This window comes from Pterocles gutturalis, unplaced genomic scaffold, assembly GCF_000699245.1.
Source record: "Pterocles gutturalis isolate BGI_N339 unplaced genomic scaffold, ASM69924v1 scaffold15515, whole genome shotgun sequence".
NCBI lineage: Eukaryota > Metazoa > Chordata > Aves > Pterocliformes > Pteroclidae > Pterocles > Pterocles gutturalis.
In genome coordinates, this window is record NW_010146111.1 from 25066 (window position 1) to 40073 (window position 15008).

The following is a 15008-nucleotide window of genomic DNA, read 5'->3' on the forward strand; positions in this document are numbered from 1 at the left end:
GAAATGACGAATTAACTATAAAGACGCTTTCATGTAAGGGAAGAATTAACCATGTTGCCAGGAGGTGCTTGCAGCACGTGCCTCACAAGGGTATCTTTGCTAGATGTGGCATGTAGTTCATTAGTCTCCAATTATGGCTAACCACTCTTCACCAAGTCCCTCTGCAAAGAAATTTCTACTCTAGGCTCCATCTAAAAGCTTTAGGCATCTGTCTAGGAGCTAACCTCAGTTTCACCTCCTCTGCTTCTGAACTGTACTCCATCATCTGTGCAATTACCAGCTGTTGTTACTAAGCCTCCTCTACGCTCTGCGAGCTACTTAACAGGAGGCCTGGAAGTGCACATTCTGCAGGCATCTTCTCCATCCATTTTTTTAAGACTAGGAGACAAAGTTTACCTGACTTTTTATATATTATAGCTCAGATAAATTAACTTGCACCATAGGTGGGGATGTACCACACCCAGCTTTGTCCCAGACTGGTCCCTGCCTTCTTGCCCTTGAATCACATTCCCCCTGCTCTACATAATTCAACACCAAATTGTCAGCCCTGCTTTTCTTGATCATAGAAATAAACTCATCTTTCACATTACCTCTTCTTCCTCTTGTTTCCTTTTCTTTGCTTTCTTTATGTCTTCTGTTTTGATTTTCTTGGGTTTGTATTCAGCACTGTAAGAAGAAAAAGACTAGCTGATGAAAATAATCATTTTTCCAGTATGAAAAATAAATAAAGTCATACACATATGCACAAGTTCACAATATTTCTGGCATGCCTAATTTCTAAATAATATAATTTTCTGCTCCACTCTCAGAAGACTGAATAATCTCTGCAAAGTCAAACAGCCTACAAAATCCTAAAACTCATCGGCTGTTACTGTGAATACTTCTACACAAGTTTCAGACTGCTGAAGCAAAAATCTTCCTTGATGAAGAATTGATTCAAAAGCATTAGTAGCCACCTAGTGATTACACAGGATGGCATAAACAGGCAAAAAGCTTAGTGGCATGTTCTACCCTCAACTCCTTTCCAGTCATCAGTCTGGGATGTGCCCACAAGGCTCATTCTTTGCATCCCCCACTAGTTCAAACAATAACAAAATTGACTACTGGCAAATTCTTAATCTTTCCATTGCAGGCATAAAATGGGAGGTCACAAAAACTTAACAGAAGGCAGCAAATGATTACACAAAAGAAAAGATGTCACACCCATCTCTCTTGGAAACTGAGAAATACCACATAGGGACAGAATGCCACCATGGTTAAACACTGCCAACCCTTTAACTCCAGACTGCTAGTAAGGTCACACTACCTAAAGAGCTGGATGCACATAGATGGTGACAGATCAGTGTGATGTAACTGGGTTTTTGTTTTACTGGGTAGGTTACTATTTCAGGCAAACATCATGTGTATTTTTCTTTTGCTTTAGAGACAAAAATCCTCAGCACAACCCGCAACATATTTAGACTCTATGCGAATCACGCCGAGCAGTGCAGGCAAACCTCCCTCCCGTCCCCAAACAGGCTGACAATGCATTTTCTTCCTCTTGTGCAGTCATTTCCTCCCCCGACACAAACCACTGCAGCCACTTAGCTAGCATTAATACCTCACTTGCTCAGATTTATGTTTTACAATCTTCATCGGTGTCTTTTCTCTACCTACCCTCTTTTTTTTTTTTTTTTAAATATTTACTAGCACTGCAACATTTCACAGCACCATCTGCAGAAGCAGGTAACCGTATTTTGCCTCGGACTGCACAAATACTGTCCTTGCCTTCCTCAGGGGACTTGTAACAGCAAAAGGAGTCTGGTCTCAGACCTCCAGTCATCCATCTGAACAAGTCTGTGCTGCCGACCTAGAATCCCACCTGCTCCCTCAATGTTATCTTTCTAAAACTAAAGGCAAACATCCATGTCACCAGCACCCATGGCACTTACTCATCATCTTCTCGAGGTCTCTTCAGAGGTTTGGAGTCCTCTTTAGGAGATGCATAAACCCCATCATCATCTGGTTCATCTTTAATACGTGGCGGACTACAAAAAGAAGCAAAGAAAGGTGGTTTTAACTTCAAAGATGAAGCTTCTTGGAAACCAGCAACACCTCAGTTTTAGGAAGTTCTCATCTCTAAAATGGGCACGTCTTCCAGTCCCGGAACGTGCTGTCATCTTATGATCCCAAAGACCCGAGGTGTGTCATTCTCTGAATAGCCATAAGGACAGTCTTTCAGTGTCTATGTATTTGCCATTTCTAAAGCAACATCAACATCAATTTAATCTGCTTAGATTTCAATGCGTTTCTTTGAGGTTTTGAGTAAAAACAACTGTAGCTTCCAGCACTGTCAAATATACTTCAAAATACATGCATGCGTGCAGTCAAATACAGGACATTATTTACTTCCAACTCAATATCCTTATTGAGCCTGGTAAGAGAGAAGATTATCAACAAAACAAAGATTTGAAAGCTATTTCCCTGAATCTTTTTCCAACTAAATATTGAGGCATGTGAAAACCAGAAAAGGAAACAAAGATTTGGCAAAGTTAAACTGATGAGTCTCTTTTCACTATCCAAACTGCAGGACGCAAATAATCCTGTCCCTTTCAACAGACTGCAAATATTAAATTAGGCTCAACATTTTCAGCCATAATGTCCCAACACACCAGTAATAAGGCGGGGAAAAAAAAAAAGAGTGCATGATGACTTTAAACAAAGTCATTATTTCTAGATTTCACAGAAGCATTTCACTCATCTTCATAAAGAAAAAAATGTCTCAAGAGTCTAAAAATACATTTTGAAGCACGTAGCATTGCTCCACTCAGGTAGAAAAAGTAACAGTGCTACCTTCTTGGGCTTTCCTATTCTTATTCAATCAGGAAATTTCTATATCAAATTGACTCAGTTTCCAAGTCAACATGCGGATTTTGCAATTGGATGGTATGGAAGAAAAAAAAGCAGCATTCTGCTTTGCAGATCACAGTCAGCAAGAGACATTCTGGAGTCTTATTTTAGCTCATAATGTGTCCATGAAGCAGAAGAAGGCAGTTTGCTCTTTCACAGCTGTAAAGCCACTGCAGTGCTGGCAGATGCAACTCTGGGGAAACAGATACATGCCACTTGCTATAAGAAACCATTTCTGTGGCATCGCCTACGATTAACTAAGACACAAGTCTGGAGCACACGGACAGTTGCAAAACATCTATGGAAAAAGAGGTATTTGTCTCATTTAATTTATTCTGCCTTCCAGGCAGAAATCTAGAACTACTGTTTATTTAAAGTTCCTACAAATTTATCTACTCTATTTGAACACTGAAATATTTCGCAACATTTTGTAATAGTGGGAAACAAGGCGTGATTATATTAAAAGAAAGGAGCTGTAAGACCAAGCTGAACCTTGACTTGCATTGTTCCCAAGACTGTAACACTGCCCATCCTACCAAGTCTTAAGGAAGAAAATGAAAACCATCTGAGTGAGGACATTTTTCTCTAGTGAATTTGTAAAAGAACACTTCAGCAAAAAAAGAAAATTACTCTTTGCCAGCTTTTGACCCTGAAGAAGGCACAATTGTGATGGCTCCTTCAGGCTTTCCTCAGACACACACACACAAAAAATGTTCTTGGACATAAAGAGGACTCTTAATAGAGTTACCTTAATACAAGAACACCCAATGTCCCTGGCGAGATTAGTACATGCATGCAATTCTGCTGAATAGCAGAGGCTAGAGTCATTATTAACTGTCTCCTACACCACGAAACACCTAAACGTCATTGCTTTCTACTCCCAGAGTATCCCCAGAAGGGCCTGGAGAGGGCGCCTCTTCCCTGCACCACGCACAACTCCTTAGTTTGCATTTTTCAGTAGGAGTAAGAAAATGAAACAGATGGAGGAACTCATGTGTCATATACACAAATAACCCACAGGCACGGACTAGACAGGTGTCTTCTCCCAACCTCTCTGCATCCACAGGACATGGTGAGACTGGAAAGACTTCTTATTTCTTAAAGTAGATTCATAAAACTGGACACGACTGAAAGCTTGTCTTGACTAACAGACATGCACACATGCATCTACCATACCTCAGACCTCCAATAAGTCAGTGGACTGGATTTAACACCTTAAAAATAACCAGTGGCTGGATTTAAACAAATCACAAGAGATCTTAGCTGGTCAACTATTAAGAAAAAGTACTCTTCTACCAACTGCCCACTTCAGGTTTTTAATAAGACTACTTAGTGATGACTGATGAAACACCTGAGTCCAGGAGGCTCTGCTACCAGCAGAAACACCTAGGCATCTTCTGAAGGTACTTCTGATTTTACACAAGCACCCTCCTTAACTTATCTCTCCTCTGCAAAGGCTTTAGGCTGTAGTCACTTACAGAAGAGACACTCAGAGGCAATCTGGACTGTCTTTAAAAGGCTCTGTCTCCAGAAGACTGCCTGCAGGGTTCAAACACCAATTTTACAACAGAGGTTCTTTCAACTCCTGTTCAATCTGTCCTTGACAGAATTCAACTATTTCGTATTTGGACAAGCCCAGCATGTGTGGGCAGATACCATTTATTCAACAGCTCCCATCTCCAGTTACTAGGTAAGTAGATCAATTACCAATTCTCGTCCTTGAGAAGAATATATAATCTCAAAGGGTCAAAAGCATTCACATTTTTCCGAAGACCAAGTGAGAGAAGTCAAACACTGAGCACCTAAGAAAAGTCAAATTGTTACTTTTTTTCAGATCATAGACCTGATTTCTTACCTGGAGAAACCATTTTCCTTTTCCTTCTTTATTTTTATATCACCAGAAGCTAACTTCATCTGAAAAACATAAAAAGTAGGAGTATATCAGCACTGCCCAGAGCACCTTATGTTTTTCCAACATGGAACACAGGCGGCATGTTTAACTTGTCAAAGGAACCAAAGAGCACTATGACTGCATCTGCATTCCCTGTAGCCCTTGGTGACCGACATGACACACCAAAAAGGCAACATTTTCCCTAAACCTTAGTCAACTCAGTATTTTCTAGCCCTCTAATTTAATCAATAGATTGGAGTTAAGTGTGGTTTGTCCTTGCATGGAATGAACATGATGTAACAGACTTTTCTCCGTTGTCTCTAAATCTAAGCTTGGCAAAGTGAAAAGTAACGGGGAAAAAATGTGGAGCCAGTGGACACAGCTCCACTGTGGAACTGTTTCAACTCACAATACCTGCAGATACAGCCCTTACAAGTTCATATCTAGCACTCCACAAACTACGTCTCTGCGTCAGCATGGGGAAAATTCACTCCAGGTTGATAAAAACCTGGAAGTATAAACTACATCTAACACACTGAGTTTGTACCATTCAGTAGTATAAAACAGAAACCTCTTGTCTCTCCCACAGGAGACACCTACCTTCTCTTCCTTTCTCTTCTCCTTGTCTTTATCTTTGTGTTTGTCTTTGTGTTTCTCTGAGCTGCCATCTTTGTGTTTGGTTTTCTCCTTGTCTTTGTGTTTCTTTTCCGAGGAATCTTTGTGCTCACTGCAAGACAAAAGAGTATGTTTGCAGATGGGGAGACATGAGGGGCTTTGACCAATACAGGCAACTTCCATCAGTAAAGAGCCACAGGTTTTGACGATTACAAATCCCACAAAATAAGTGATCACCTTTACAGGCAGATCCACCAGTCTTCTATCATATAACATCCATTTTCTTTAGGAGGAAGAGGAACAGGAAGGGAACACACCACAAAACCACAGCCGCCAAGCGCTCCACTTCAGGAAACCCCCCATCAGCCTGGTTTGCTGAGGAAACCCACAGCTGCTATGCTAAAAGCTCAACACTTTAGGCTGAATATCCACTGTCCCTGCTTCTCCTCTTTTTCCTACTCCACGTAAAAGGTCACTGGAACAGAGCCGCCAGTCCCGGCAGCGCCCATGTCAGCTTTTGCTCAGACAACAGTTTGTCATTGTAGCAGCTCTCATCTCTGGAACTTAAAGAGAAAACCGCTGATCCCTATTATTCCCAAACAGATGGGAAAACCAGAGCAAACAGGATATGCGATGTCCTTGTGTTTATGCAAAGTCAAACAGAAAGGCAGAAATAACTCCGCAGTCTTCAGTTGGAGCTGTTTCGCCAACGGAGCCTCACCAGTGTGGTCGGCCCCGCTCTGCTCGGCTGAGATGCCCCTGCCACGCAGGACGGGAACTCACCAAAGGTGTTTCCAAGCAAGAATCTCGTCTGCAACTACTCAGAGTCTGGTGCTACAGGTAATAGTATTGAGAATTTAATATCCAGAACTCTTTAGTCAGAACAGCAGAAAAAATGCCCCCAAGGAGAAGAAAACCAATCTTTTTTTTTTTTATCCTCTTTCTACCCCCTTCTGATTTCTAAGACATTTGGGTAAATTTGGATCACATTTTCAACTTTTTCTTATCAACCAGAAAGACACATGGCTCTTTTCAAATGCAAATGAGTTTTCTCATGGAATGACTTGACCCTTGGAGCCAGAAAGTGAGGAAACACTCCCAGGAGACTCACAATAGAAACGGCAAGAACTGCCTACAAGGATTAGCAGCACTGTTGGGGAAGCCAAGCAGCAAGCCTGTCAATTCAACAGGCCTTCAGTACACATTTATAAGGTTGTGTGGACTCCCTGTGGTCACGCTGGGCTTGAGCAAGCCAAAGGCACAGTGGAAATTGGGCTCTCTTCCACTAGGCACGGCTAGGCACCACGCAAGCTGCCTTCCTCATGCTGGCAGTCCCATGCTCCTCCTTCCTCAGCACTGCACTCCCATCACCACTGCTCTCCAGGACACACGGACACACAGACACACTCTGCTTCTCCTTAGGACTACACAATACAACGTAAAGCTTTAGCAGAAATAGGCAGCTTCCTTGTCTCAGTTATTTCAACACTCAAGTGCAAGCCCAAAGCAATCTGGGGGAACGTAGCCCGGAAAAACAGTAATCCTGTAACGCCAGGTAAGAGTGTGATTTTTAAGGAAGATATATGCTTCAAGTCGTCTTTCTATCATAAAAACCAAACTGCAAAAGGGTTGGATGTTTGATGGCTACAGAAAGCAAGCAGCACATTAACCAGCTCCCATAAAGCTCACATGTGATTAAGAGGAAGGCAATCACAGTCACAAATACGCCAGCCCTCACCCAGCTGTAGAAGTGCAGAGTAAAGTCCAGCGTGGAGAGTCTCAGAGCCTCACGTAACACTAACATGAACAGACCTGAACCTGCAAAAGGTCTAAATTATTCAAGCTCGGAGTAGCACACACCCCAGTAAATATACACCGGCCTTCCAAGCCCAAGCAGCTAAAGCATGAGAATCCATCTCGGAAGGAAATCAGTATATTCACGTACTGTGCCACATTAAAAGAGATCAGTAGGAAGAGAAACCAGTTTCATTTTCACTCTCTAGCAACCTCTTCATACTACACAGAAAACTAAAGGAGTATCTAAATATTAAAAGGCAATTGGCACTCTAGAAATTCCTGTAGATAGACACACAGCACCACATGTTGCCTCTGAGTGAAGATTCAACAACTGCAGACTATTCTTACCCAGCAGATCGTGTTATGTACACTGTGTGATCAGGACATGCAAGAACATACACAGAACATCCTGACACTGGATCTTGGAAATCCATGAGATGCCTGCTGCTCTTGCTCAGATTTGACATCCCAGTTTCTGCACCCTGTTTATTCATCAGTATCTCAGACTCAACGCGCCCCTATTCCATTTTCCTTTGCTCCAACTAGATTCCTTGATGGTCTGAAAGCACAAACCCCACACGTTATTAATCATTTTTAAACTTGGGAAAGTCTGGAAATTCCGACTTGCTATCTTGTACTGTCATCTGTATGGTATTTTGTTCTCTGCAAGCCTGCTTGTTTCTATTTGCTAACTCTGTCTTGTTCTGATTTGGTATTTAAATCCTACCTGAAATAACATGCATCACTCAGACAACAATTTGCATCTTCAAAGCTTGGTACACACTGCAATTGATGGAGTTAGTTCTCTAAGGTCAAGGTTCATGACAGTGTCTGTTGCTTGGGAGTCTGGAATAATTTTCAAAAGTACCACACTCGTTAGCAGCCAAAAGCACTAGCTTTCAGTGTGTGACTGGTAGAGCCCTGGGATGTACACAAAATGTGACTACAAGCAAATTCATAGATTACAATCTACATCTGCAAAGCTAATACTGAAAAAGGCAGAAAATCCCATTGGCCTAGAGAAGCAATAATGATTTTTATGTGTGTTGAATACTGACAGACTATGGCTGGAACAAAAAAAAAAAAAAAAAAAAAAAGGTGCTAAAAACTTAGTCTTGCTTAAGTAGAAGCTCAAATGACATCGCTCTCCAAAGAGAGTAAGTGGCCACCACTGAAAAGCTGCTATGAAATCTAATCTAAAGCTAAGATTTTTCAGCACTGGAGTCAGAATCAAGGAGTCTTGGACTCCTGACTCAGTCTTCGTTGTTTTTTTTTTTAATTATTTTTTAATCACAAGACTATCCTTCCCCCTTGCTCTGTAAATCTTACCAGTAAGATCCCTCACCAAAGCAGTGTTGGGCTCAGATAATCCAAGGAAACCCTGTCTCTAGTTTCACTCTGCAACTTCATTTTCAAAACAACAATATTGGTGGCTGGGTCCTGAGGTCCTGCTTGCTGCTGGCTCCTGGCATGTGACTGGAAGAAATTCCCCAGATAAAAGTCTGATTTTGTGTGGTATTTGCTCTAATATAAAAATAGAGCATCAATTTCTTCCCCTCATTTGTAAGCAGACTGCTTGTCAGCCCTACATGTTCCTAGCCACTGGACCACAGCTCTGACTTGCAACTCAGGCCAAAGTTTTCTGACACACACAATGATGAAGGCACGCACCCCTCTTCCCTAGGAGGGCCCGAAATCTGCATCTCTCAGAAAAGCTCATTTGGAAACGCGCTGATAACAAAGGCCTCAAGCAGCAATCCTGAGAAGAGCAACTTTTTTTTTTCTCCAGAAGTGAAGCAAGTTGTACAGACATTAACTTCACTCAGCAGGCTGTGAGCAGCTTTGGTCTTTAATTTGGCTGAGATACTTATGTGAGCCTCCAGGGAAACACAATTTAACCACCACCACACTAATCTCAAAAGAAAAGAGAAGGCAACAAGATGCCATCCTTACCCTGAAGAAGGAGTTTCAGCCTTCTATCAGAAAGCTATTTCCAGACAACCCCAAAGCTATTATTAGGAGGGACTGGGAACAATTTAAAGAGCAGAAGTCAGCCTTCCTGGCCGATTCAAAACTGAAAAAAAAAAAAATCATTTTTCATTAAAGAAACCAAACACAACCAAAAAGGCCTCAAGACCACATGCACCCAGGTAAATTTTATCCTGAATTAATTTCTCAGAGCACTGTGGATCATTCGTTACCTTTCCTGCACATACTCCTCTGCCAACAAGCCAGCTTGAAGTCACCAGCCAGCAAAGCCCCCATAAGACAGAGGGAAACTTCAGTGCAAGTTAGCCTGAAAAAGAGGGCAACGGGAACACAAAAGTTGCTCACAATCTGTTTTAGAAATACCCAGACCAGTACAGATGAACCACTGCAACAGCATGTGGAGTTTTACACCTCTGAAAGTGCTTAATACTGACAACCTACAGATTTGTGTTCTGGTTTGTGTTTGGTTTTGTTTGTTTGTTTTTAATTAAAGGTAACAAACTACAGTAGGACACCATATACAGGCAGAACCAGGGAAAACATCATCTATAGACTGTCATGGTACTGGCTTAGTTCAAAGGCCAGATGAGCAGAAGAACATCTCCTAAAGCACTACAGCCTTTCTGCTGGCTTGCTTACTGTCCTTCATTTAGAGTCTTGGTGTGAACAAGGACATCTGAAGGCCTTGGAGAGCTCAGGCTGAAGCGCACGAAGCAGTAGATGCCACAGAAGCAGCCATTTCCCTTGACAGCACGGCTGTTTCCCAGTGAGAACGCCTGCCGGACAGGAGGGAGGAGAGGAAGGGAGCACAGGCACCTGGCAGCAGCTGCTCAGCTACGATCACATGGGAAAGACACAAGTGGAAAGTGTTTCCAAAGAACAGCAGATGTGCAGATCACAGCTTCCTTCTTCAAACCACAACAGCTTTGCAGTAATTTAACACTGCATTCTTCAGGTGCCATTTATGTACGTTAATAATCCCTTCCCAGGCCCTTTCCATTCCAGCTTCAAAATCACAAGCTGGGAAGGATGCTTTATCTAAAGTGTCTCTTATTTCCTCTCTCACATATTCTCAGCTGTAATAAGCTCGTGACTGGGAATCTGCTACTAGCGAGCAGCAGAGTCTGCTGCCAGCAGAGCTTTGCTTGCCTACTCGGGAGCTGCTCCAATGCAACTGAAGCATAAAATAACAGGGAGCTGTGATTTTAGTGAAATCTAAAACCACAATAGGGACGGAGCATAGGTTACGCAGCCCATGTCTTGTTTGACGTAATACAATATTAATGGCAGACTGTGATCATATTCGGACTAACGCATACCAAGGAACGGCTGACTGTGTGGGGAACATTTCAGAAACGGAACGCACACCAGCGAAGGACAGGTTTTCAGCTGGCTGGTGGTATTTTATGTTCCCTGTTAGAGGGTTATCATTTGGTATTACAGGGAACGCGCACGTGAGCCCCAATGGTTCTGCTGGGATTTCAGCAATACAGTAAAAAAAACCCTGAGACCACTTCTCCCAGAGTTGAAAGAAGTCTTTTCACCAGTTTTCACAGATCATAGAACAACCTCCAGCAAGAGGAACAAGATAAAAAGCTGGACTAATCAACAGCTGATAAAAATATCACTAAGTAGAACAATATTTAAACATTGAGATAAGGATCAGGCTTAGCATGAATTGTCTTTCAGCGTGCAAGAATCAGGTATACTCACAAATGAAAAGCAAAGATTTTTTACTACTTGAAGCCGGTGTCACATTAGAAAGCTGATCAAGGTGAACTGCGCACTCAAACGGGGAATTAAACCAAAACCACCCACACTAAGGAATAGTGGGCGCTGAAATATTTTTTAGATTTTTTTTTCCCCCCTACTTCAGATATCCTTGCCTCTTCCTGACCCCAATGCACACTATTCTTATCAGTTCAGGATAACAAATCAGAGGAGGTGTGCAAGAAGCCTGAACTGAAATTTATCTTCATTCACAACTAGCAAATGGCTGGAATCTGTGCTTTTCCTAGCAAAGCCATAAAACTTCAAAGATGTCAGTGAAGATCAGGTCTATAAATACCTTATGTGTCCCACATCAAGTGATGATCACAAGAGATTTAGTAAACAGAGGAAATACACAATCTGACAGAACATTCTTCCTGCGGCTCAGATGCTTGTCACATTGACAACACGGATCAGTGCTGCAAAAGCAACCTCCTTACTCCCATTCCCCGTCACAGCCATTTCTGTGCTCTTCAGCCGACTGCCAGCCCACATGCCATGCACAAAGCCCAAGACACCTGGCAGAAAGACACTTGTTACTGCGAATGCTTCTAAACCAGTCTCTAGCAAGTCTTGGCTTCAAAGGCCCCTTTATTTCATTGTTTTACATGGTCTACTTGTTTGAGATGCTCGTCTCCCACAGATCTGAAACCTCTCATCACATCAGATTTGTTTTGTTTTATATTTTTAACCACTGACATTTATACTGAATGGGTGCATATAAGATTTTCTTTTGGGGAATCAGGAAATACAGAGCTGAGAAAAGGAGCATGATAGCGATGTGGATTTATTCTTTGATATGGATTTTTCTTAAGCGGGCTTTGCATTTTTTTTTTTTCCTTGAGGGGTGATGGAGAAGATCTGAGGCACACAAATGTTCTCTCCCCGTTTATTACAGCTGTAAATGAATGGTTAAGATACAGAAGTGTCATCTTGTGAGTGGGAGAGGAGGAAAGCAAGAAGCAAAATTAAGAAGTTCTACATACCACTCCACACACTTCTGCCATATGAAATCAAAATTACCTATTTTAGGTATTTCTGAGACTTATCTTGACAGTTTAGATCCTTCAAAGTCTGGATACAGGAAACATTTATTCTCCTGCACTGGAGTTCTGCCTTCTTGATGCAGGTGTTATTTTAAAAGCCTTTAAGTACAGGGCAGGAAATGAAATCATCAAACTATTAAAAACAGACATAAAAACAATTGTCCTCAAACACAACCGGACAATGCTTTTAACTGTGTAACAATGTCGGGTGCACTACTGTACTTCTCAGAATGCAATTAGGGGACTCTTCACACACACTGCATAATACACCACGGAGCTACAAATCCGAGTTTCACCGGCAACAATGGCTTGTATTTCTGCTAAAACACCCTTCAACCTCTTTGAGAATTAAAGATACAGCACACCTTTTGCAATAACACAGCAGCTTTTCTGAAACACAGAAAGAATTTTCTGAAGAGTTACATGCAATTCTATTTATCTAAGATAAACTTTTCTAAAGGATTCAGTTTCAATTTTAGCAACAGGTGACAGGGAATTCCCATACAGGGAATCACCGGAAAATCCCACTTTCAATTAGACTGCAGACACAACTGGCTGACACCAGGGAAGATGGACATTTACCAGCTCAGTGCCAAGAAAATCCTTTGCCTAAGCAGTAGATGGGTTGAAAAACTAGTAGCTCTGCTTACTAAGCGCAGTTGACAATGCACTTCTGCCATTTGCATATACACGTCTGCATGAGGAATCTTTTCCAGCAGTGACGGCCACAACAACCAAGTATCAAAACAAACTGGACCTAGAACCAGCCCTTCAGATGGCTCTATCACAAAGGCCTAAGCCAAGATTTTCAAAATTAACGAGGTGCTGGCAATCACAGAACCCTCACGCATCTTCTTCCAAGAAGAATTTTGCTTTGGGTCTTGTTATATCACAGGTAAGAGCTCTTTTGAAAGGGGACAATTCTCCAGTATTTTTCCACAAAGCAATTTCTTCCCCTCCCACTGCTGGCAAAATTAATGGCGAAGTGATAAAATGTCCCCTTCCTCTCCCCGGTGCAACCCATCTGCTTGGCAGTACGACAGTGACAGGCACTGGACGGTCACACAGGCCATACAAAAATTCACTCCTCTGTTCATCTTGGCTCTGTCCAGGAAAGCATCTCAGTACAGTGACTGCAGTAATAGAACCCAGGCACTTAGCTCGCTTCAGTCCTTCCCTGTCCTGTCCCGCAACTCACCAGCCTGGCCTCTGCCGTCCTTGGATTCACACCTTCCCGTGAACACTTGGCCATGAGCATGTGCTCCAGTCAGGTCCTTCCAGCTGCTGGGTTATCTCCTTCACAAGACAACAGTTACCTAAACCTAATCCTCACAAACACAACTTACATTTAAGGAATTACGTGGATGACAGCTGAATCAAAGGATTTGGAGAAGAAATGCTCAAATTTCAATTATGAGGTCAGCTATTCTAAAAAGTTTGCGTGAGAAGTCAGCTGGCTCTACACAGCGAGCAGCCACGTGCCCTATGCGTGACTGAGCGCGAACGGGGCAGTGGAGATTTTAGAGCAGTCCTGAAGGAGCGATCCAACCAGAGCACTGCACACGTGTCTGCATACATTATCCTGCCTGAGTATCACCTTCAAGACCAGATCTCATGATTCAGCACTATAAGACATTCATTTCTAAGGTGCCAGCTTTGAAAGGCAAAAAAACACACTTGAGAAAAAGATGTTGCAAGCTGTGCACTCAGCCTGGGGAGGTGAAGTCCCACCTCATGTAGGGGCTTGCAGGCACTATTATACAATCTCTCCCCAAAACACGCCTTGAACAAAACCCCTGCACAGGCACGCACTCAGCTGTGCTATCCACATAGGTGTGCCCTACCATGGGACTCACAGACACAATGTATTGTGCTCACAGGACAAATGAACACTTCATAGAGAAATGGAAGTGACCGGAAGCCTTAGGCACAGTGCCTAGAAAACATGATGCCTTTCTCACAGGGATTCAAGGCAACGCTGTAGGGAGGAAGGAATTACTTCAAGATAAAGCACGATTACATATCATCCCATGAGCTACACCTCACAAAATATATTAGCCATTCTTATCTCCTTTCCACTGTTTTGGCATTTGTTTACACAATCAGCAGTGTGCAGCTTCAAGTTATAAGCCACGATTAGTCATTCCAGTTAAAAATACACTGACCATTTCCAACTCCTACACAAATACGGTCAGATCATTAATGAATTCTGGAAATTTAAAGATAGTACTAATATTGCTCCTTACAGGAGGAGTATTTTGCTAAGATTGCAGGAGAATGGTTTTTCAAGTGAAGCAATGAACATTTGGAAATGAAAGACAGTCAATTTTGGGGTGCATGCTTGAAGACCAGAAAAATGAAAATCAGAAAAACCAAGCCATACAGATATGTGAGCAACGAAGAACACAAACAATGTGTTCAAAGCATTTCATCTTTGCTGTGGAAGCCAGTAAATGCTGCAAGTTATTTGGCCTAGATTTTTCCCCCCTGTCAACGATTTACTTTCAAAAAAAAGAAGAAACGTATTATGGAAGAGTAAGGTTGCGTAACTTCTCAAAAGGTCACAGAAAACTCAAATACAGTGCGACCCCAATAAAACAAACCCACAGCTCAGCACAGACTCTCTCCTTTCCACACTTCTCTTTAAAAGAAGCCATTGTTAACAGAGCTTTTAAAATTCATTTTTAGATTGTGTTATCGCAGTTGTACAGCAATTGGTTACTAACAGTTGCTTGGCCATAGCATAAACACTGTCTGCCATTCACCAAGCATCACAACAGAAACTTACCCTCCAGAGACTGTTTTTTGCAAGTTTCATTGTCAACGGAGGCTTTATGGCACTTGCAAGTCAGGAGTTACAACTGGGAAAGCTTTTCTGAGTAACATCTTGTGTCCGATATACTTGCCTTGTGCTCCCTCATACCAAATCACCATGGACAGACCTGCACATCCTGGCTCTTCCCGTTCACAGCCTAGGCTAGGGATCAACTGGACTGTGGCATCCACCCCCC

At 42.3% G+C, this 15008-nt stretch overlaps 1 protein-coding gene across 1 annotated transcript in view; it reads right to left on the reverse strand.

Annotated features, from left to right (window-relative positions):
• TOP1 (topoisomerase (DNA) I) overlaps nucleotides 1-15008 on the reverse strand; it is a 36355-nt gene that overhangs the window by 20494 nt on the left and 853 nt on the right. Inside the window, exons 2-5 of the mRNA XM_010085622.1 lie at nucleotides 5381-5507; nucleotides 4745-4803; nucleotides 1932-2027; nucleotides 591-666 (exon numbers count right to left, since the gene is read on the reverse strand). Of these exons, the coding sequence (XP_010083924.1) occupies nucleotides 591-666; nucleotides 1932-2027; nucleotides 4745-4803 (231 nt within the window). The 5' untranslated portion in view covers nucleotides 5381-5507. The remainder of the gene's footprint in view (nucleotides 1-590; nucleotides 667-1931; nucleotides 2028-4744; nucleotides 4804-5380; nucleotides 5508-15008) is intronic.